Source organism: Rutilus rutilus, assembly GCF_951802725.1.
Source record: "Rutilus rutilus genome assembly, chromosome: 8".
Classification (NCBI taxonomy): Eukaryota; Metazoa; Chordata; class Actinopteri; order Cypriniformes; family Leuciscidae; genus Rutilus; species Rutilus rutilus.
In genome coordinates, this window is record NC_140222.1 from 15106918 (window position 1) to 15130789 (window position 23872).

The following is a 23872-nucleotide window of genomic DNA, read 5'->3' on the forward strand; positions in this document are numbered from 1 at the left end:
TTAGTTCAGTTATTTCTGAAAACAAACTCACAGATTCCAGTCGTAATGAGTGAAACACATATGTTTTAATGTCATTCATCATAACCACTTAAAGACCTTTCAAGTTATTTTCATTCTTACAGAAAATAAAATAGTGTTTTTATGTATATAACACTTTAAAGCACATTTTCCTTTGCTGTTGCAAAGTAAAAAAAATAAAAATAAATAAAAAATAATAATATTCCACTAAAAATGGCAAGGAACCCAAGTTCTGTCTCCTGGTTGTGTTTTTCTGAGGCCTATCACAGTACTCTATGACACTGACATGACTTTTCTGAGAACATTTACAATAAAGTTACAGAGAGATCTGATGATGTTCTGTAAGACAATGAGATCTTTGAACAAGAAGATCAAACAGGATAAACTTTAGAAACAGAGATTTGTACAATTGCAAGTATTTTGTTCAGACAAGAGTATTCAAGTGAAAAGCTTAAAACATCATTCGGATGATTAATACAGGTAAACATGCTTGCACAGCAGCCAGTAACAGGTATGGAACATAACAACAATATGTTGCAAATGAAAATACAATTTGGCATTTTGTTGCCATTTTTATACAGTGTCTGTTACAGGTTCAGTTCCTGAGATTGAAAGTTTGATCAAGGACACAATGTGGTGATATTTCATTGATGAACCCTTGCAGGATTTTAACTTGACTTTCTTTAACCACAAAGCTACGCCATTACAAACAAAAACACAAAGTTCTTCATAGACTTAAACATAAATAAAAGGATTCCAGCTGAAAACACCAGCTTGTAACGTGATTATCAGAGACAACAGCATGCTGGTGTTTTCATCAGGGATGTTCCTCTCTAGAGTTGTCAATTGACACTAGTGAAGATTGTAACATTACCAGTATCAGTAGTACATACTCAATTCAGTACCTGAGTGATTGACTGACAGACGCTCTCTGAAAAGTTGGACATTACTTGGTCAAAATATCCATCTTGAATGATTCATGTTTATCATGTCTGGATCACTTCAATAAACCCCAACCCTCTATAATGAAAAACAAAGCACTCTATGTTATTGCTGCCAACACATTTCTTTGTTTCTTAGCTAATTAACTGTTTGAATTTCTAAAGCATTGTTTACATAATTAAATATTTTGACATGTTTAATGCAATATTTAAATGACTTAAAAACTGAATTATAGCAAACTAAAATAATCGAAATAATTAAAGGTACTCTAAGCGATGTCACACGTTTTTTAGGCCAAAACATTTTTTGTCACATCCAGCAAACATCTCCTCACTATCTGCTAGCTGCCTGTCCCCTGAACACACTGTAAAAAAACACAGTATCTTTAGACAGCCCAGACTCCACAAACGGCAACAAAAACAAACTGGGCTCACCCGCACCACGAAACATAACAAACTGTGTTCCAGACAATAACCGACAATAAGGATTTGGGGGGTTAGTGCGCGGATGAGGAGGGGGGAAGTTCTAGCTAGCCTCCGTTTTGTTTGACAATACTTTAAACATCAACAAGAAGTGACGTCACCCAACATCACTTAGAGTAGAGTTGTGACGTTCGCGAACGAACCGATTCTTTTGAACGGCTCATAAACATGAACGATGGGAGCCGAGTCGCGGCTGGAGGGGAGCCGTTCTTTCTGTCGTTCTTTTTTTCCTATGCGTGTTTCACACAGATGCACACAAATTAGCTCCTCCGCGAGACAGAACAGTTATAGGTTATAGTTATAGTGCTACTGCCTAACAGCATGATGATAGTTGTGCACGCATCCTTGCTATCAAAATGTTCTTTTGTGATACTGTTCTTGTATAGAAATGTTTCACTAAAAGCTGTTTTGCACAGACATTCATTGCAGCCCACTTTGTTATTGTTCATTTAAGACTTGAAGGGGCTGATGTCCTATTTGCAAAGTTTACAGTAGTAATAGTAGTAATAGTGGACTGTATGTACACATTTCCATTTTATTTATTCTAATTTTATCTACAGTATATATTTAAAACTTAAGTTTAAATATTTTATGTTTTCTATCAAAATGTTCTTGTGTGGAAGTGTTTGTAGTAAAAGCTGTTTTGCACAGAAATTCATTGCAGCCGGCTTTATTTTTGATGTTTATTTGTGAGTAGGTATTGTATGAATAACATAAGTCAACGTAGCTTTACACATACACACACTTTGTACTAAAGGTAAATCCAAAATAGTGATGTCACTGTCTAAGCAGAGGGATGTTGTGCAACCCTATGGAATATAGTCCACACATGACAAATGAGGTAATAATCAATATTTCAGAATAATTCAAACTCAGATATTGGTGTGTGATATCTGAGTTTTAATTTTTTGACTACAAATCTCACCTCATCATTCCTCCCAGTGATTATTTCCAGGATAAACTGAGATGCCCCCAAGCTGGCTTCTTAAAACTGACTAAATATTTAAAAAGAGCCAAAAGAGCCGTTCTTTTGAACGGCTCTTTGAAAGGAACGGATCGCCAAGATCCGGATCCCCTCAAAGAGCCATAAATCCCATCACTAACTTAGAGCACCTTTAACTAGATAAAAAAGTTTGTAGACTAACTTTGATGATGGCTTGAGAAAGCATAGCAGGGAAGTTTGAAGTAGTTTTAAAAGCTTTACGTTCAAAGGTTTTATGTTTAACAGTTATATAAGTTTGAAATAGTTTATGTTGGATTTCTCAAACAAACATAATAACATTACTGTGGTGTCTCAATGGAAGACTCCAGGGATTTCACATCCTTCAATGGAGTGTTATTCGGATTAAGGGACGGGTCCTCAACATCACACTCCTGTAATAAAACAGAACAGAAGGTAAAAGAAATGAATGGAACTGATGATTCCTTAACACAAAAACAAAAATACTAAAGACTGGAAATTCAGTTTTTTCCCTGATATTTGAGTAATGCATGGTGCTTTTCTTTTACAAAATAAATAGCCTAAATAAATAACTTCTTAAATGTGGGATGCTTCTCTTAAAGGGGTCATGACATGAGAAATCAAAATTTATTTGATCTCTTGACATATAAGAGGCCATTTTACTATAAAACACATTCTAAGTTTCAGAACTTAAACATTCCTCTGCACAGCAAAAATAGCTTTTGTTGAAACCATCTTCCTAAACAGCCTACACATCTAAAATGCTATCAGAGTATGATATCAAAGAGCTATCATACTGGCGAATATGAATAATACAGCACTAGTACTCCAACCAAACCTATCACTCTGCTCTCTTAATAAATTTGCACTTTTTGGTTTCATATTGTCATTTACTTTATTTGGGAGTTTACTTGTAAGAAACATTTATATTACACCCTGATCCGTAGACTAGGGTTGTAACAGCCTATGTGGCCAATAAATAGAATTATAATAATATAATGATAGCAATACAAATTATTGCAATTTTATAACAACATTAAATGTATACACGTATTCATATTCATTGTATAGTAAAAAAGTATGGGAGCAGCGTAGTCTGGTGTTTCTATACAATGATTTCTGAGTGAAACTAAAACACTAAAATATGTTGCAAACTCACAGATCTGAATCAGTTTTTATGCAGGGAGACTCAGTGCTCATTATCTTACCTGATAAGGGAGATTCATCCTGCTTTCCGCACTGCCTGCACACAGTACTTTGGTTAATTAGAATAAAAACAAAAATGTTCACATCTTTTAAAGATTACAATTTTCAAACAATAAATATCATATTTTCATCTAGTTACATACTCTGTATGCAATACTCACATATGATTTTTCCTCGGCAACAGTAAACCACCGCAGCAGTTGCAGCACCGAGCAGCAGAACACCAGGAAACACCAGAGCAACAGCATTTATTCCTGCTACAACAGCTGAAGACAGACAGTTATTACTTACAGAGTGACTGATACAAACAACGTTACCAATATATGTGTCTGCTACTTTGGTCATCATTTGTATTACATTTAATTTAACTGATAATTGGCGCCTTCTGGTGGGTTTTAGAAGAACAGCATTCATATTTGTATGTCTTTTTCATGTTAATTGTGTGTCACCTGATGTGCATGCATCATTTTAATATTGAGTCCACAATGAAAACATTTACTGGGTTGATTTGAGTGACTTAATGATACTCACCTATAATAGTAACACTGAAGTTCTTTATGATGCTGAATCTGATGTTGTTGATATCTAGTTTATATTCTCCAGAGTCTGTGTTTGTGGTGTTTGTGATGGTCAGAGATCCAGTCTGATGATCCAGCTTCAGTCTATCTCTGAATCTCTCTTTACACTGAACATCTGCACAGATCTTACTCTGATCTCCAGTGATTTCAGCGATAAGAGTGTCATTAAAATACCACATAATCAAATTATTTGTTTTTTTTATTTCACCAAGATCTAAAGTGACAGATTCTCCCTCCTTCACTGACTTTCTCTTCATTTTATCTTGTTCAGCAGCAAGAACATCTGAAACACAAACCAACAGATGATTGTAGGATCTTTTTGAATAAACTGACTACACAACATCAAGAACTGTGGATATAAAAATGTATTCCTTATGCTTATCTTAACTTTCAGCCTATTTCCCATTTGTTAAACTTTAGTGCTTATAAAACACAATTTGCATAGTTGTTTTTACATCGAATCCTCTGCAGTTTAGATTCCTAGTGAACTAAAATCACACAGTAGTATGAAACACATAGTATGAAACAACAGATGCATTTAAAGGTGCAGTAAGCAATTTCTGAGAAACGCTGTTGATATTTGAAATCAACCCAAACAAACACATCCATCCCTTTATTGCCTCACCCCCAAAATGCATGAACATGCTATGCATGAGTTGATATCACTTTATCATAGCTGAAGCAAGGGCAAAATTATTCTTTGCGAAAAATAAAGCAAAGATGATGAAACGACAAGGAAGAAAAAAAACATTAACATACAGTGCACGAGTATAAGCAATATTTGGTTGTTAGCGTCAGTAGCAGCACACCATCTCCAGAGAAATAATGAAACTCAAAACTGTTCTGTTACTATAGCTAATATTACAACAACAGCATAATCGTGGTTCTGGATCTCATGTATGGAGCAAAAACAATACAACCTTGACGTCCATTTTCAGGCTTTCCCACTTAGGTCTCTCCAGCACTGGAAAGCTTTTCTAATATTAACATGGATCTTAAAGCTCATGCCTGATCATTACCCTTCATTTGTTCCTCTGAAACTTTCATAATGTCTCTCAACCATCTCTCTTTCTCTGATTGGCTACAAGTGTGTTGTTGTGCTCAGTCTGATCCACTTTCAACAGTGTTTCTCAGAAATTGCTTCCTGTACCTTTAAATAGATGATAATTAAAAGTGATCAGAGATTGTTTGATGAGGTGTCATCTTCAAAACAAAACTAACTGATCAAATAAAAACTCAATAATGGAAAACACTTTAAAGGGGACCTATTATGCAAAATTCACCAACATGTTTCCGGTGCAGATCCCTCACCTGTGTCCTTTCTCAAACCATTCAGAACATTTCCACTGCAGAAAAGGGGGTTCCAGGCCGGAAAGGTCAGTTTAATTTCGGCCCAAAAAACTTGCTGGTCTCGAATGCAACTGGGGAGCGGGGGTAATACTGTTAGTTTTAATAAGGTATACACAGGCTTTACAATGGCACGTGCGAGTGATTTGAGTGCTTGAAAACAAAAGTTCACTAGATAATCTCTAGACAATGCATCTTTCTATGCTCACGGGTAATATACTTTGGGAGGTCTGCATACTCAACTGTGTGCGAGACTGAAAATGAAGTGTATGTACATACAGTATATTCTGTACATCTACTGTCTTTTGTGACGTAACGCAAGGATTAGGCCATGCCCACGATATGTGGAAAATGGTCTAAATGTTCTCTGTTTTATCAATTTATCAACCATTAAGAAACCGATCACCACCTGGTGGTGAGTTGGATCCGATGGCCGGGGAGGAGGCTGGACAGACTCGGCAGGCCCAAACGTACTGTGAGGGTCTGCTGGGAACGTTTGGCGGAGTCCCCTGTTAGAGAGATTTTCAATTTCCACCTCCAGCGGCGCTTCGACCGAATCCCGAGGGAGTCTGGAGATATTGAGTCTGAGTGGACCATGTTCTCCACTTCGTCGACGCGGCCACTCGGAGCTGTGGCCGTAAGGTCTCCGGTGCCTGTCGAGGCGGCAATCCCCGAACCCGGTGGTGGACACCGGAAGTAAGGGATGCCGTCAAGCTGAAGAAGGAGTCCTATCGAGCCTGGCTGGCTTGTGGGACTCCTGAGGCAGTAGACAAGCCCGGGTGGTTGTGGAGGCAAAAACTTGGGCCTGGGAGGAGTTCGGTGAGGCCATGGAGAAGGACTATCGGTTGGCCTCGAAGAGATTCTGGCAAACCGTCCGGCGCCTCAGGAGAGGAAAACAGTGCCCTACCAACACAGTTTACAGTGGAGATGGGCAGCTGTTGACCTCAACCGGGGATGTCGTCGGATGGTGGAAGGAATACTTTGAGGATCTCCTCAATCCCACCGACACATCTTCCATTGAGGAAGCAGAGGCTGGGGGCTCAGAGGTGGACTCGTCCATCACCCAAGCTGAAGTCACTGAGGTAGTTAAGAAGCTCCTCAGTGGCAAGGCACTGGGGGTGGATGAGATCCGCCCTGAGTACCTCAAGTCTCTGGATGTTGTGGGGCTGTCTTGGCTGACACACCTCTGCAACATTGCGTGGCGGTCAGAGACAGTAACTTTGGGCTGGCAGACCTGGGTGGTGGTCCCTCTTTTTAAGAAGGGGGACCGGAGGGTGTGTTCCAACAATAGGGGGATCACACTTCTCAGCCTCCCCGGGAAAGTCTATGCCAGGGTACTGGAGAGGAGAATACGGCCGATAGTAGAACCTTGGATTCAGGGACCTCCGGAAAGGTTTTCCGGGCGCGTCCCACTGGGAGGAGGCCCTGGGGGAGACCTAGGACACGCTGGAGGGACTATAGCTGTGTCCCAATGTGAAGGCTGCATCCTCCGAAGGCCGTATTTGAAGGACGATTGGCCGCATTTGAAGGCCGATTGCGCCACAGCGGCACGACGAAGGACGTCCCAATTCAAAGGCTGCATCCTTGGAAGGTCGCATTTGAAGGCCGATTGCGTCACGCGGCTCGATGAAGGCTGTCCCAATTCAGTTCTGCATCCTCCGAAGTCCGTATTTGAAGGCCGGTTGCGTCATCGCGACGCGACGAAGGCTACCCTGATTCAAAAGCGACGCCAAATGCGTCCTTCGTTTCCCCGTGAAAGGAAGGATACATAAATGAACACTTAGCGGCCTATCCTACCCTATTCTACCCCATAACTCATTGCGCGCCGTTGACGACAGCATTTATTTATTTATTTTTAAAGGCGGCCGAGACTACAGATCGATGGTGGACAGCAAATTCACATTTAAATGTAAGTATTATGTTTTCATTTATTTAAATGGCTAGCGAAACCGAGTTAAAGTTTATTATAAACTTCATCTTAACTCCTTCGTCACCATTGCGTGGCTTCATTTGTCAGGTAGTTTGAGGCAAAACTTGTGCTAATATTAGTTTAACGACCTATTTGTAATATTTGCACTAGTCAATCTCACTTGTGTATTAGGCTAAAAGAAATATGCTAAAGAAGTAAGCCCACAACAATAAGAAAAGCAGTTAAGGCAATGGGGTTTCACTTTTATGTGTTTTTGTAGTGCTGTCATGAAAGCTATGTGGTTTTAACCAAATTTGAGTATATAGAAATATGATTTATTAAGTAGTTTGTATGCATGTCTTGATGTGTCATATTTTGCAGTGTTAAGAATGCACTTAAGATTGCACCCCTGTGTTAAGCTTTTTTAGAGCAATTCAGGAGAAAAAAATACAAAGTATGTTTGCAATGTATTGTGCTGTTGTTGTTAACAAGCCATGGTTAATTTGCTTAGCCCTTAGGATTGCAAGTGTCCTGGGACAGGTGAGGGTGTGAGTGGGAAACCCACTGCTGAAACTAGTAGTAGGTTACTTCACATTTGTACGTGAATATTTAATGAAATATGCAGTTCCGAAAATTAAAGTCCCATATCAGTTTGAAAATTAAAGTCTCATATAAGTTTGATATGTCCCATATCAAAGGACGCATCTGAAGCGCTCGGTCCGCTCTAGCCCACGGAGGATTGTTCTTGTCGCCTGGCAACCGTGACAGCTGCCGATGACGAGCGCGAGAAATACTGGACTTTTTTATATTCAATTGGGTTTTATTTTCAAACAGGGCTAAACCGAAAATACATGATCCGGCAGCGCCGGGGCTGAAACATCCTCACCATGTCCTCCAGTAAAATATAAAACATAAAAATGACAATAGCCAATTCTGGCTCCATAGCTGTTTACTCAATTAGGCTATATCAAATGAATGATCAGGATGGCAGCTGTCCTCTCGTGCCGTTGAGGAGCGGTGATCAGAAACACCTGGTTGCACAATTAGGAAATCCTATGAAGGCTACAGGCTGCGTCTTTCGGAGGACGCATAGGCTGCATCCTTTAAGTCTTCAGTCCTTCGAAGGATGTAGCCTTCACATTGGGACACAGCTTATGTCTTCCAGCTGGCCTGGGAACGCCTGGGTGTCCCCCCGGAAGAGCTGGAGGAAGTGTCTAGGGAGAGGGAAGTCTGGGCATCTCTGCTTAGACTGCTTCCCCCGTGACCCGGCCCCAGATAAGCGGAAGAAGATGTATGTATGTATGTATGCATTCAGAAACATCTTCATTTAGGCCCCATTTACACTGCATGGTTCAAGTGACCCAATTCCGATTTTTTCCTCTCATGTGGCACAGATCGGATATGACCGGTGAACGTGTAAGCAGGAAAAAAACGCATTGGATGCCGATTTTCTCAGATCGGATTCAGGCCTCACTCATATGTGGTAATAAATCGGATATGAATCGGATACGTGCATTTGCGTCAGCCATGTAAGCAGACAAATCGGATATTCCCGAGTAAATGCGAGTCATACGTCATTAAAAAAGGGACGTCAACTCAGGTGGACACCAACTGCGATCACATGACTTATTAATGGTGCGATATGGAGGACGAAGGCTCAACATAGTGGAATATTTTTTTCTCCGCCTTACGAGAGCAATGTTTTGCTGATTTTTTAAAATAGTGCGGAAAGCAAAACACTGGATAATTAGAGATGCGCTGATGAGCTCCAACGTCACCCGAATCCGCAGCCAAAAACAAATCATCCACCCGCACCAATATTTTTGTCTGATTTAAGTATCCGTACCCGATGGTCAAATTATGTATTCGTATGTGTTGTTACGCGTGAGGATAAATGGATGATCATCACCTTCAACAGCGGACTCGAGGCGACGGTTGATGCGCGCATCTCTAATGGTAACATAATACACTGATGAATGAGCGCTGCTTTTAAATGAACATTTCTTTAAAACAAAATTTATTTTACAGAATTTCATTTTCTTAATGGCATAAACAGGCTTTACTCCCTTGAAACTTAAACTGGAATGGAACATACTCATATTTTAGAGAATGTAGTTAATATTTTCGTTAATAATGATTTATCTAACGTTATCCACCCGCGACCCACCCGAAATTAATCAGAATGCGTTACGTTATTTTTATTAGCCTACTTAACCCACCCAATCCGCGGATTATCCACAGAGCCCCCGCGGATATGACCGCGATCCACGCATCACTATAATAATTTTGTCTGCTTCTGCATCCATTGCATATCGAGCTGTTTTACTTCATTTTCCGGGCCAGAACGTCTACATTTGGTTGTTTTGGCAGTGTATAGTGTAAATGCAAATATCGGATACGGGTCACTTTTAAAAGATGATGTAAGCGGGTCGTCAAAAAAATCGGATATAGTCAGCAAATCGGAATTGGGCATCAAGACCTCCAGTGTAAATGCAGCCTTAGATGCATTTTCAGAGGTTCTACTTCTGCTGGAGTCTCTCCTTCATTAGTGTCCCACTCCACCTCTAGCATATATCAGTGGTATTTTCACTGTCATTCATTTTTGTTTTCCTGTTTTGTTGTTGCTAGAGTATCCGAGGCACGAGCTGTTAAGGCACAGCCCTCTTCTGGAAAGGGGGGAGCAGCAGCTCATTTGCATTTAAAGATACAGACACCCAAAAATGGGCATTTAGGGTATGGTATAATAAATCATTTTGGGGTGTTTTGAGCTGATACTTCCCAGACATATTCTGTAGACACCTGACACTTACATTACATCTTGTAAAAAGTGGCATAAGTCCCCTTTAACTGTAAATGTGAATAAATGTGAATTAAAAAAAAATTAATAAAAATCATCACTGAATGTCACTGCAAAAATATCACTAAACACATTATTGATGCAGTTTAAATGTACAGTTCTTGTTTTTAAACATAGCGACTCACCACGAACAAAAATGCTGAATCTCTTCATGATGCTGGTCCTGCTGCTGATGATACTCAGTTCATAAAGTCCAGAATGTGTGTTTCTGATGTTTGTGATGGTCAGAGATCCAGTATGATGATCCAGCTTCAGTCTGTCTCTGAATCTCTCAGTACCTTCATTACACTGATCAATTGTACAGATATAACTGAGATCGCCAGTGATTCGAGCTATACGGATGCCATTGAAATACCATATAATCTTCTCTTGCTGGTTTGTTTTAACATTAGTGTTTAGAGTGACTGAATCTCCCTCCATCACAGACACTAACACTTTATCTGTACCAACAGCAGACGCACCTGAAGAAGAAATTAACAGCTCATTATAAACCAAACAAAATGACAAAACAGTGAAAATGTTTCCTCCAGATCATAAAGATTGTGATAAGAGAAATATGTCTGGATTCATAATGTAAAATGAAAACAAACAGCAGAAGAACATCACTGATTTACACATTCACTCATCAGACAAACATATATTCAGTCTCATGGATGCTCTTATACATAATGACTTCTCTGATTTCTTATAGTAGATCAACTGATGAGATCAAAAATGTATATATTTAATGAGTCAATGCTATTATACTCACTAGCGACAGTAACACTAAATCTCTTCATTCTGCTGTTGATGATGTGTAGTTTATAAAGTCCAGCGTCTGATGTCCTGATGTTTGTGATGGTCAGAGATCCAGTCCGTTTGTCCAGCTTTAGTCTGCCTATGAATCTCTCAGTGCCTTCATTACACTGAACATCTGTACAGATCTTACTCTGATCTCCAGTGATTTGAGCTATCCGAATGTCATTAGAATACCATTTAATCTTCTCTTGTTGTTTTGTTTTAACACCAGTTTTTAGAGTGACTGAATCTCCCTCCTTCACTGACACTGACACTCTATCAACACCAGACACACCTGAAGAAGAAGAAGAAAAGAAAAGCCCCTATGAGCAAAACAAATTTACTCAACAGGATATGAATATGAAGAATATGAAAAGCTAGTTTATGACTGGACTAAACCAGCCAAGGTATCAGCACATCATATTTTTTTGGTGTTGATATTACACACCCCTAAATGTAACACATGTAAACAAACAGCAGAAGAACATCATTGATTTACAGATTCACTCATCAGACAAACATTTATGAGTATACTGAATGATCTTATTTAACATAATGAACATCATACAATTCATTAATATTACATGAATGTTATCCATGATAATACTTCAGAAAATTGTGCTATTTTCCTATTATGATGTGTATTATGATATTATGATGTGTATTATGATATTATGATGTGTATTATGATGTTATGATGAACTAAATGCCTTTCTCCACTGACATTCTGAGTTGTTCAAAGCGTTTCTGATGATTGTTAGAAGGCAGACTGAGATGGTGAACAGGAACATGGTTTGTGTAACACACATTAATAGCTGTTTGACAATGTAGTCAATCCAAAGGCCAATCATATTAATTACTGATATGTGTCTGATGTTGTAGAGAGCGATACATAATCGTATTACCATTCTAATACATCAACTTGTAGAGGAGCCTGTATAATACTGTCTTCCACTACTTCTTCTGTATCAGTTTCTTGTTAAAACATATGCCTGAATTAAACCTGTATTTCCACTTGCCATTGTGCGACGTTTACTACAGTAAAGTTAAGCCAGTGGATCTCTGCAAGTGGCGCTGCTAACTGTAGAGTCAAATGACATTGTGATAGAAATCTTTTTTGTAATGGGTACTTTCAACATTAAATGTACAGAGAAACGCAGACTAAGGATGCTCTGGTCAAAGTATACTTAACCAAAAAGTGCTTAACACAGTAGAACTAACAGTCATATGATTAGCTTAGATCATTACAAACCAATCACCAGAACAAATCACAGTGAAGAAGACTTGAGTGACATTGATTTTTTACTCAACTGTATGATATAAATGTACAGTACATGTATCTTTCTATTCAGGAGACTCACTTTGCAGCCAGTGATCTCTCGGCCGTGAATAAAACTTCATTTCTACAGATAGCAACTTGAGAGAACATCTATGAGTGATTGAGGTAGTAATAGAAGTACTAAAAATTCTACGCTCAAAAGACAACAGCAGAACATCAAAGTGTGACTGAGGTAGTGATAGTAGCTTCATCGACGGGACGCTGTCACCTTACTTCAGGGAAGTATTGTACTCTATTGTATTGTATTTTCATTATCTTATTCAAAATATTTCATCATAACTGCAAGTTGTTTAAATTGTCCATGGTGAAGAAGTCAGATTAAGTAGGTTGTATACATTGTATACGTGTTAAGAATTTCCACGACAACATCCAGCGATCTGAGCAACTGTGAGTGAGTGGAGGCAGGGCTAATTAGCATATCCAATAACCCACATATCCAGGAAGCAAGGGTGTAGTTACATTCTATCTAATTAAAGGCATGAATATATATATATATATATATATATATATATATATATTAGGGGTGTAACGATACGCGTATTCGTATCGAACCGTTCGGTACGAGGCTTTTGGTTCGGTTTTCGGTACGCATTACGTACCGAACGGTTCGTTGGACCATTTTTTCTGCCGACCAAAATTTCGTTATTTCAAATGAAGGCGCGTCGCGGGTGGCAAGCGCACTCAGGCTGGCGCGACCACAACATCAACTGGCAAATGCAATGTAAGGAACGAAACTGAGCTACTCTTATTGTGTTTGTGTGGACCGTTTATCAGTTTTGAATTCGCCACTGAAGTAATAACAACGCTGCGAGATCTAGTGAGAAACATGCACATTTCTCTGTTATTAACGGATCAAACAGCGCTGACGTGGAAACCAGGAAGAAACATCGTGCCATGAATGAACTGGCCAGTGTCCAGAGATCAGCAACATTCACCGTGGAATGGATTTGCTGTAGTAACACTAACTGCAAGGTATGGAAGTTTGAAAGGAACAGTGAGCTATAATGCTTTCAAGTAACATTACGTCTGTTTTATTTTGACATTATGAATACAATTGCTGCCCTCAAATGTTAATCTGAACTAAAATAAACCTGTTTATAACTAGCCTACTACTACAATATTACATTTCATTTTGTCCAAGGAGCTGTTTTGTTTTATATGCTCATAAGAAGAGTCAAGTATAGCTCCATTATTGCTCAGTAAAAAAAACAACAAAAAATAAATAAATAAAAAAATCATACTTTATGATGTTAGTTTCATTAAATAAAATAATTTAAAAAAAAAATTTAATTCAAGGAAATTTCTCTGGCATTTATTTATTTTTGCTGTTGCCTATGGAAAACGTACCGAACCGAACCGTACCGAACCGTGACACAAGTGTATCGTATCGAACCGAACCGTGAATTTTGTGAACCGTTACACCCCTAATATATATATATATATATATATATATATATATATATATATATATATATTAGTGGTGGGCCGTTATCGGCGTTAACGTGCTGCGTTAACGTGAGACTCTTATCGGGCGATAAAAAAAAATATCGCCGTTAATCTATTCTCAAAGTTGGGTTGGGAGCTGGGTCTATACTACGCAAGCTATGATGACTTTCACCTTGATATTTTAGCGCGGATGTATACCTAGCCGAATTCGGTACGCATTTTCAAACCGAACCATGATTGGACCATGATTTTTCCTGCCGACCAAAATTTCGTTATTTCAAATGTAGGCGGGTCATTGTCCGACATCAAATGGCAAACGAAACGTAATGTAAGCGGAACGAAACTGAGCTACTCGTTATTGTGTGGTTGACGGATCGTTTATCAGTTTGGACTAAAGCAGCGCAAGGCGATCTTGATCAAGCGACACTGTTACCAGTGGCGGCTGGTGAAAAATATCTTAGGTGGGGCTGTCATAATCAGCCGTTTTCAATAGTCTGGTAACCATGGGAGTATTAGGCCTACTTTCTGCCCTTGGTATGTGTATTGTGCTTTGATGTTTATTTTGTTCTATTCCTTAACCCAGTCCCAGTGGTTCTCAAACTTTTTAGAGTTGTATTAAAGAGGCTTTAATATCCTTCAGCGTACCCCCACTCTTCAGTCACACCTTTTTCAGTAAGGGGCAATATTTGCCCCCTTAAATCGATTTTTTCAAGTGCATTTTTACCTTTTCAAATACCTTTATAAAATAGATAAATATGCAATGATGGTAAAAACGAAGTGATGCTTTTAAATATTAAATTAAAACCGCCAGTAGGTGATGAATCAGAGTCATTCATTCATTTAACAAAGCAAGTGGCTGTATTTATCAGGCGGGTAATCCATCGACCGGAAGTTGAAGTCGGCCGCGTGCCGCCATCTTGTAGCAGAACTTCACTTGCGTTAGCATTCCATTGACTCCCATTCATTTTGGCGTCACTTTGACAGCGAATAACTTTACATCTGAGGCGTTTAAAGACTCCATTTGTCCATTATTTATTTCTAAAGAAACACGACAATGTATAAAGGGCTCCATTACCTTCTATGTTACTGTTATGTGGATACAGAGATGAACCCAAGCGCAGACAGTATGCACTACACACAAGGTTTATTGATGACAAAGAATGGGGAAAACAAAACCCACAAGGGGGCAAAACACAGACAGGACAACGAGTGACTAAACTAGACTATGACTTGACATAACTAGACTACAAACAAACAGCAAATACAGAAACAGAACTTTCTCTTGACGACACTCTTGACGACACTCTTGACAGGATACTCACAGACAGGCATGATAGCATGTAACATGCAACAATGAACCGGCACAAGACAGCAAACACAAGGGGATTAAATAGGGAGACTAATGATAACACAACAGGTGACACAGGTAAAGCAATAATGACAAAACGAGGATAACAAGGGGGCGGGGCAAGAGAACGAGACAACACAAGCACATGGCCCAAACAAATGGCCATGTGCTTGTACACAGAACATGGGTCTGTCATGATCCTGCCTCAAGAATTAAAGAATGACAAAGACTAGATGGCAGAATCATGACAGTTACATTATGGCCCCGTAGAAACAGTTTTTGTAAAAATAGGCTAACGATTGCGTCATAACCACTCGACTCTCTGTCGCACAGTAGAGAAATTACCGTACAGACAGGAGGAGAAGCTCGCAGGCAATCGTGGGACGTCAAGAGAGAAGCCCATAGATATATTATACTGTCAAAATAATTAATCAGAATACTTACTCCTACTCACTCACGCCAAATAACTCTTTGCTCAAGCTCGCCGTCTCTGCAAGATTAACGTTGGCAGTTTGCACGCACAGCTACTAGAAGATTTACATCTGTCAGACAGGTTGCTCACGTCATCAAGCTTCGTTTGAGGCGGTTTGAGTCTGCGCGTCAGGAACGGAAGTGCTAACAAATCGCTAAAAATGGGCTTCACTTGTCTCAATTGAGTTCCAATAAGATGACTCTGTCCACTTCTTATACTGTCTATGGTATTTATGAATTGATCATTGAATCATTGACTCTAAAGATTCGTTCACAATCATTGCTGTGTGCTGCAGTTCTGCTGTGGCTTTCATTGGAGCTATTCATTTATTGTAAAATACTGACAACTGTGTTGAAAATGAACATCACTTAATATTAATATTTCGTTTGTTGAACTGTTGTATAAAATCAATGTCACATTTGCAATCATGTGGATCTTCATATAATGTGAACACAGGAACTCACACAGGGTATTTTGTATCGAAGAGAGTTTGAAATATATCGATCTCCATGCACAGCCTGTGTCTATATTTGTTCTTCATGCTAGTAAGTGCTAACTTAAATCCCTACTTTTACAAAAGTAACGTACATTGTCGAGAACGGCAGTAGGCCTATAGCGCGATTTGCTGAGGCAGAAATCTACACGAGACCTGTCATATAGCCACACGCTGATTAAATGCAGAAAGTTTTGACCGCAAAAGATGAGGTAATTTGATCGGATGTCATGTATTTACAGCATTTAACCTGAGAGAAATGCATGCTCAGTTTAAATCTTATTTTAAGATGAGGTAGTATTAAAGGAACGACAAAATTCAGCATTTTGTTCCCGCACCCCCTTCTGTCACCTCACGGTTTGAGAACCACCACAAACCCAGTTTGAGAACCACTGCCTTTACATATCTTTGTAAAACGAAAAATAATAATAATATTACAAATAATTATTAGTATTAACCACCCAAAAACAATTTAACACAAACTGCATGATACCAGTGCTCTGTGAAAAAGTCAGGAATTATTTAATGCCATATTACAAGACTGAAGCATACACAAAAACAAACAAATTGCACAAACTTTCCATTTGCATTTGAAATTTAACTCAAAAAGTTTAGTTACTTTCTCAGACAGGTCCCTCACTTCGGTAACTGTCCATGTTGGATCTGTCCCTGTTGTTTTAAAAAGTAATCACGGAAAGCAAAACAAGGCATTAGCATGACCGCTTCCAGCTAGCCAGGCCGATAGACCGTCTGATGGCGATAGGCGCGCATGAGCGCGGGCGGGCACGCACAACTTGGGGCGCTAACAGAAGCGCCCATAGCTGACTAGATTTGAGCTCGCTGATTGGCTACAGTTTATGTCAAACATGTATATCTTAAATCAGCAATTGGCTAAGCTGCTCCACAGACCCGCCTCTCTGGGGCATTTCTCCAGCGCCCCAGAGCTGATGAGACATGCACGCAGGTGGAGGAGACGTGTTGAAAAAGCAGACATTTTTAATTTCTATCATATTTTTCGCATATCCAACACGCCACCACGAAGCCTGGGTGGTTCCGCAGCGGAAGACGCGAGTCAGGTTTAGACCAAGACTTTCTCCGACCCTCCCGGTTTTCGAGTTATCCACACAAAACCGCTTCTCCCCTCTACGCGAAACAGAACGCGATGCTGTGATCATCGGCGATTCCATCGTTCGGCACGTACACGCTACGTTAGGTAAAAGTAAGGTGCAAAGTCACTGCTTTCCTGGTGCTCGTGTTTCTGAAATCGCTGCTTGCGTTCCCGAGATCCTGAACGGTGACGAGCGCGTCGGAACTGTGGTCCTGCACGCGGGAGTGAACGACATCAGGCTGCGCCAGACGGAGATTCTGAAGAAAGACTTCAGGAATCTAATCGATACGGTACGCAGCACATCGCCTGAAATAACGATCATTGTGTCAGGACCGCTTCCCACGTACCGACTAGGGCATGAAAAGTTCAGCAGATTATTTGCGCTAAATGAATGGTTAATGTCATGGTGCAGTGAGCAGAAACTGCTCTTTGTAAATAATTGGAATCTGTTTTGGGAGCGTCCTAGGCTTTTCCGTGCTGATGGCTTACACCCAAGCAGATTCGGAGCGGATCTTCTGTCAGATAACATCTCCAAAATGTTAAATACCCTTTGACTAGTAACCAAAAGTCCAAATCATAGTCTCTGCTGCACCAATTCAACTGATATAAATACTAGTGTAGAACATTGCATAGAAACCGTGTCTATTCCTCGTTTAGTGAGATCAAATAATAAATCTAATGCAGGATCTAGGAAAAATCTAATTGTTATTAAAACAGAAAATGTTGCTATTAGTAAACAAAAACTATTTCTAAAGCTAGGTCTTCTAAACATTAGATCACTCACACCTAAGGCAGTTATTGTAAATGAAATAGTCACAGATAATAGCTTCGATGTACTTTGCCTTACTGAAACCTGGCTTAAACCAAATGATTATGTCGGTATTAATGAGTCTACTCCTCCTGGATACTGTTATAAGCATGAGCCCCGTCTGATTGGTCGTGGCGGAGGTGTTGCAACCATTTATAGAGATATTCTAAATGTTACTCAGAAAACGGGTTATAAGTTTATTTCATTTGAAGTACTTGTACTAAATGTTACGCTCTTAGATGTTAGAAAAACATCCCTATTATCTCTAGCCTTGACTACCGTATATAGACCGCCAGGGCCTTACGCTGATTTCCTAAAAGAGTTTGCAGATTTTCTCTCAGACCTATTAGTCAATGTCGATAAAGCATTAATTGTTGGAGATTTTAACATACACGTAGATAATCCAAATGATGCGTTAGGAGCTGCGTTTACAGATTTATTAAATTCATTTGGGGTCAAGCAAAACGTCACCGGACCAACACATCGTCTTAATCATACACTCGATTTAATTATATCACATGGAACCGATCCAACCGATATAGATATCATTCCACAAAGTGATGAAGTCACTGATCACTACATGGTAACTTGCATATTACGTACTGCTGTAATATGTCATGCGGCGTCGCGTTATCAACCAGGCAGAACAATCCTCCCATCCACCATAGATAATTTCTCAAATTGCTTATCTAATCTGTCTCAGCTGCTGCCTGAACCCAAACAAACAGATGAACTAGAAGAACTAACTAGCACTATGAGCACCATTCTCTCTAGAACATTGGATGTGGTTGCACCTATTAAATTAAAAAAGGTCAGAGAGAAAAATAAAGCACCATGGTATAACAATACTACGCATGTTTTAAAGAGAGAAACCCGTATTTTAGAGCGTAAATGGAAACAAACTAATTTAGAGGTCTTTAGAATCGCGTGGAAAGACAGTATGTCACGTTATAAAAAGGCACTAAAAGCGGCCAGGGCTGAGCACCTCCGCAAACTAATAGAAAACAACCAAAACAATCCAAGGTTTTTATTTAACACCGTGGCTAGACTAACAAATAAACAGACGTCACCCGAACAAAATATCCCATTACAGTTCAGTAGTAATGATTTCATGAACTTCTTCACTGAGAAAATAGAAAGCATCAGAACCACAATTGTAAACGTTCAATCTTCAATCGCGCCTTATAATTCAGCTTCAATTATCACCCCGCAAGAACAATTACAGTGCTTTACAACTATAGAACAAAAAGAGTTAAATAAACTTATCACTTCATCTAAAACAACAACATGTTTATTTGATCCTATACCAACTAAACTACTGAAAGAAGTGTTACCTGTAGTGGAAGAGCCTCTCCTCAATATTATTAACTCGTCTTTATCTTTAGGTCATGTTCCAAGAACATTTAAACTGGCAGTTATAAAACCTCTCATTAAGAAACCACAATTAGATCATAATAATCTAGCAAATTATAGACCCATTTCAAATCTTCCATTTATGTCTAAAATATTAGAAAAAGTGGTGTCCGCTCAACTGGGCTCTTTCTTGCAACAAAATGATATCTATGAAAAGTTTCAGTCTGGATTCAGACCGCATCATAGCACTGAAACTGCGCTCGTTAAAATCACAAATGATTTACTTTTAGCTTCTGACCAAGGCTGTATCTCAATACTAGTTTTACTTGATCTTAGTGCTGCGTTCGATACTATAGATCATACATTACTCTTAGATCGACTACAAAATTATACTGGTGTTCAAGGACAAGCACTTAGCTGGTTCAAATCATACCTATCTGACCGCTACCATTTTGTCTATTTAAATGGAGAAAAATCGATCATAACTCCAGTAAACTATGGAGTGCCGCAGGGATCTGTATTAGGCCCTCTGTTATTTTCCATATATATGCCACTTGGAAATATTATAAGGAAACATGGAATTAGTTTCCATTGTTATGCTGATGACACTCAAATATATATTTAATCAATGCCGGATGAAAACGCTAAATTTTCCAAATTGACAGAGTGTGTTAAAGATATAAAAGATTGGATGACGCGTAATTTTCTTTTAATCCAGACAAGACAGAGGTAATACTTATCGGTTCAAAAAACCGCCCACAAAACCTCGCACAATACAACTTTAACATCATAGGATGTCCTGTTACTTTATCCTCTACAGTAAAAGACCTGGGTGTTATACTCGATTGCAACCTGTCTTTTGAAAATCATATTTCAAATGTTACAAAAACAGCCTTTTTCCACCTTAGAAACATTGCTAAGCTACGTAATATGCTATCAGTTTCTGATGCAGAAAAGTTAGTTCATGCATTCATGACCTCGAGACTGGATTACTGTAATGCTTTATTAGCTGGTTGTCCTGCATCCTCAATAAACAAGCTACAGTTAGTCCAAAATGCCGCCGCTAGAGTTCTTACGAGATCAAGAAAATATGATCATATAACACCGATTTTATCATCACTGCATTGGTTACCTATAAAGTTCCGTATTAATTATAAGATATTGCTACTGACTCATAAAGCCCTTAACGGCTTAGCTCCAGTCTATTTAACGGATCTTCTATCACCCTATAATCCATCGCGCTCTTTAAGATCACTAAATTCAAGGCTTTTGGTCATACCTAGGATATCCAGAACCACCAAAGGAGGGAGAGCATTTTCACATTTAGCTCCAAAACTCTGGAATAGTCTTCCTGATACTGTTCGTTGCTCAGACTCGCTCTCCCAGTTTAAAACTAGATTAAAGTCGCATCTCTTCAGCCAGGCATTCATATAATCCTACAGTTCAAACTACAATCCGGCCTCTAGCTCATAAACGCCAGAGGAGAACTGGCCCCCGACTGAGCCTGGGTTCTCCCAAGGTTTTTTTTTCTCCATTAGGTCACCTGATGGAGTTTTAGGACACCATTAGGTCACTTGATGGAGTTTTTCGGTTCCTTGCCACTGTTGCCTTTGGCTTGCTCAGTTGGGGATATTTTGGGGATATTTAATTTAATTTTATCAATCAATAAATTCCTCTTGAAACAAACTTTGTTGTATTATTTTAATTTAATACTGTGAAGCTGCTTTGATACAATCTGTATTGTGAAAAGCGCTATACAAATAAACTTGACTTGACTTGACTTGATATACTGGGTGTATTTAATACCTTAAACACACAAATACTGACAATTTGTATGTATGATTTATGTATGTATTTACTTATTTATTTAATGAGTGTGGCTCATAAACTGCGGTCTGGCTCATGGGGGGGCGGTGCCCTAGCGCCCTCTATTGGCCAGCCGCCCCTGACTGTTACTACACAGCGCTAAGAGATCCAGTAAATAAATCATTTGAATTCGCTACTTAAGTAATAACATCGCTGCGAGATCTAGTGAGAAACATTCACATTTCTCTGTTATTAACGGATCAAACAGTGCGTGGAAGCCAGGAAGAAACATTGTGCCATGAATGAACTATCCAGTGTCCACAGATCTGCAACATTTACCATGGATTTACTGTAGTAACACTAACTGCAACCATGGACGTTTGGCAGGAATAGTAGGCCTAGGCTATAATGCTTTCAAGTAACATTACGTTGGTTTTATTTTGACATTATGAATAAAATTGCTGCCCTCAAATGTTAATCTGAACTAAAAATAGACATTTGTTTATAACTACTACAATATTAGGCTACATTTCATTTTTTCCAAGGAGCTGTTTTGTTTCATATGCTCATAAGAAGAGTTTATTATAGCTCCATCATTGCTCAAAGTAAAAAATAAATAAATAAATAAAAATCATACTTTATTATGTTAGTTTTAATAAAAAAATAATAAAAAAAAAGTTCTTTTAAATGATCAAAAAAAAAAGTTTTAAGGGATACCATTATTGACCACAGGGGGACTTTAAAAATAACGACTTACCATGAACAACAATAGAGTAGGATTCTCCACCGCCATGGTTTCTGCTGGAGATCCATGCATCATAAAGTCCAGAGTCTGTGTTTCTGGTGTTTCCGATAGTCAGAGATCCAGTCTGATGATCCAGCTTCAGTCTGTCTCTGAATCTCTCTTTACACTGATCATCTGTACAGATCTTACTCTGACCTCCAGTGATTTCAGCGATGCGAATGTTATTAAAATACCATATCATTTCTTCTTGTTGTTTTTTTTCTATAAGATTTTTTAGATTGACTGAATCTCCCTCCATCACAGACAATGACTCTCCATCTGTACCAACACCAAAAACACCTGAAGAAGAAATCAACAGTTACGAGCCAAACAACAACACACAAATCACGTTCACGTTCATTTTTATCGTTGACCAGAAAAGAGATTGTAACAAATAAATGTCTTAGAATGGTCTAGCAAAATACATACAGGCCAATTAAAATAATTCCGTCGAATATGAACTAAACTGCTTCACGTTCGTTCATCGTTGTCCTAAAGAGAGAAGAGAAATTATAACCTAAAATGTCTTACCGTACAAAAGTAAATAAATGCGCAATGAGCGCATATTTGAGACATTCTGCATTTTCACAATGTTTGCCTAAAATGACAGCAGATTCGGTGACGTAAAAGTGCTGTTTCACCAGTGAAACTGAAAGTAATCTGTGATGCGCCCAACGTTCTTTAAACTGTACAAAACAAAAGTCTTTTCCAGCTTCTGTTTGTAGTGATGGGCGGTTAGGCTCGTTTGAGATGAGCCTCGCCCTGCAGTGAGGAGAGGAGAGGAGAGGAGAGAAAAAGTGCAGCAACGACGGACATGCAGATCTCTCTCGTAGAAGTGAATCGTCATCAGAAAAGGCTGATCGCGTGATTCACGCTCATGCGCTGTGTTGCTGCTTGCTGGACAACTCGATAAGTTTGCAAAATTAAATCGAGTTTTTTTGTTTGTTTTTTTTATCTAGGAAAAACCTAGATAAGAGATGTCAGTGAAAGAGAAGCTTCATTATGCAAAAAAAAAAAAAAAAAAAAAAAAACTGCTTTAGCTTATTTAATGAATCGACAGCCCATTGGCTGATCTTCAACATGGAGCTTCAGGCTCACACTAAATTTGGCTTGATCTATTTTTAGTTTACATGAATTTATTTTTTTATGTGAAAATAAATATGATGAACAAGACATTCAAAGCATTTGCTATTTTATTCTTTTCGAAATACGTGTTTCAATTATTTTTTTTACTTTAATACAGGCATGTTTTCTTTTTAGATTATTATTTTTATTTAGAAATATGACAACAGTTATATGAAACAGACATAGCGCTGTCAGAAAATTTGGGAATATTCACACAGAATGTATAGCCTACACATAAAACATGATATAAGAGTTTTAAAATCAAACATTTAAAAAAAGATCAATACGGTTGTTTAAACCAATGAGCATTAAGCTGTGCAGTCAGCAAGTCGTTACGACTGCAGAATCCGACACGTCCGCCTCACCATTGCCAGAGTTTTTTTTAATATACGAGAAAGCATTAATTTGCAAATTGACAAAACCACAATTGAAGGCAAGGTTGCAATGTTAGCATAAAAGAAAAAAGAAAGCACAACGCCTCCTAATGTTGTGATACGCAGGGAAGGAGATCAGAGGCCATTTTTTTTTAAATGGATGTCGATGGAGGAGAAGCTTCACTGTGCTAAAAAAAAAAAAAATGCTTTTCGGGGGAAAACAGCTTATTTAATGAATCGACAGCCCATTGGCTAATCTTCAACATGGAGCCTCAGGCTCACGCTAAGGCTTGATCTGTTTTTAGTTTGCATTACTTTTTTTATTTTTTATGCTGTTTT

The 23872-nt window shown here is 38.8% G+C and overlaps 1 protein-coding gene across 3 annotated transcripts; it reads right to left on the reverse strand.

The window, feature by feature from the left end:
- Positions 1-22885, reverse strand: LOC311295204 (protein sidekick homolog). Of its 3 annotated transcripts, none has more exons than XM_084416438.1 (9): positions 22566-22885; positions 22008-22334; positions 11052-11372; positions 10426-10761; positions 4141-4470; positions 3771-3875; positions 3612-3646; positions 2728-2816; positions 1-1038 (listed from the first exon to the last, which is right to left on the reverse strand). In XM_084416438.1, exons 1-9 carry the CDS (start codon positions 22615-22617, stop codon positions 1005-1007), a joined length of 1629 nt encoding a protein of 542 aa, XP_084272564.1. In that variant the 5' UTR covers positions 22618-22885; the 3' UTR covers positions 1-1004. The 3 variants fall into 3 exon arrangements, 2 of the variants coding, with proteins under 2 accessions (XP_084272564.1, XP_084272565.1); XR_014628240.1 differs by having other exon boundaries at positions 1012-1038; positions 3612-3642; XM_084416439.1 differs by having other exon boundaries at positions 1-2816; positions 3612-3642.
- Positions 22886-23872: the final 987 nt, after the last annotated feature.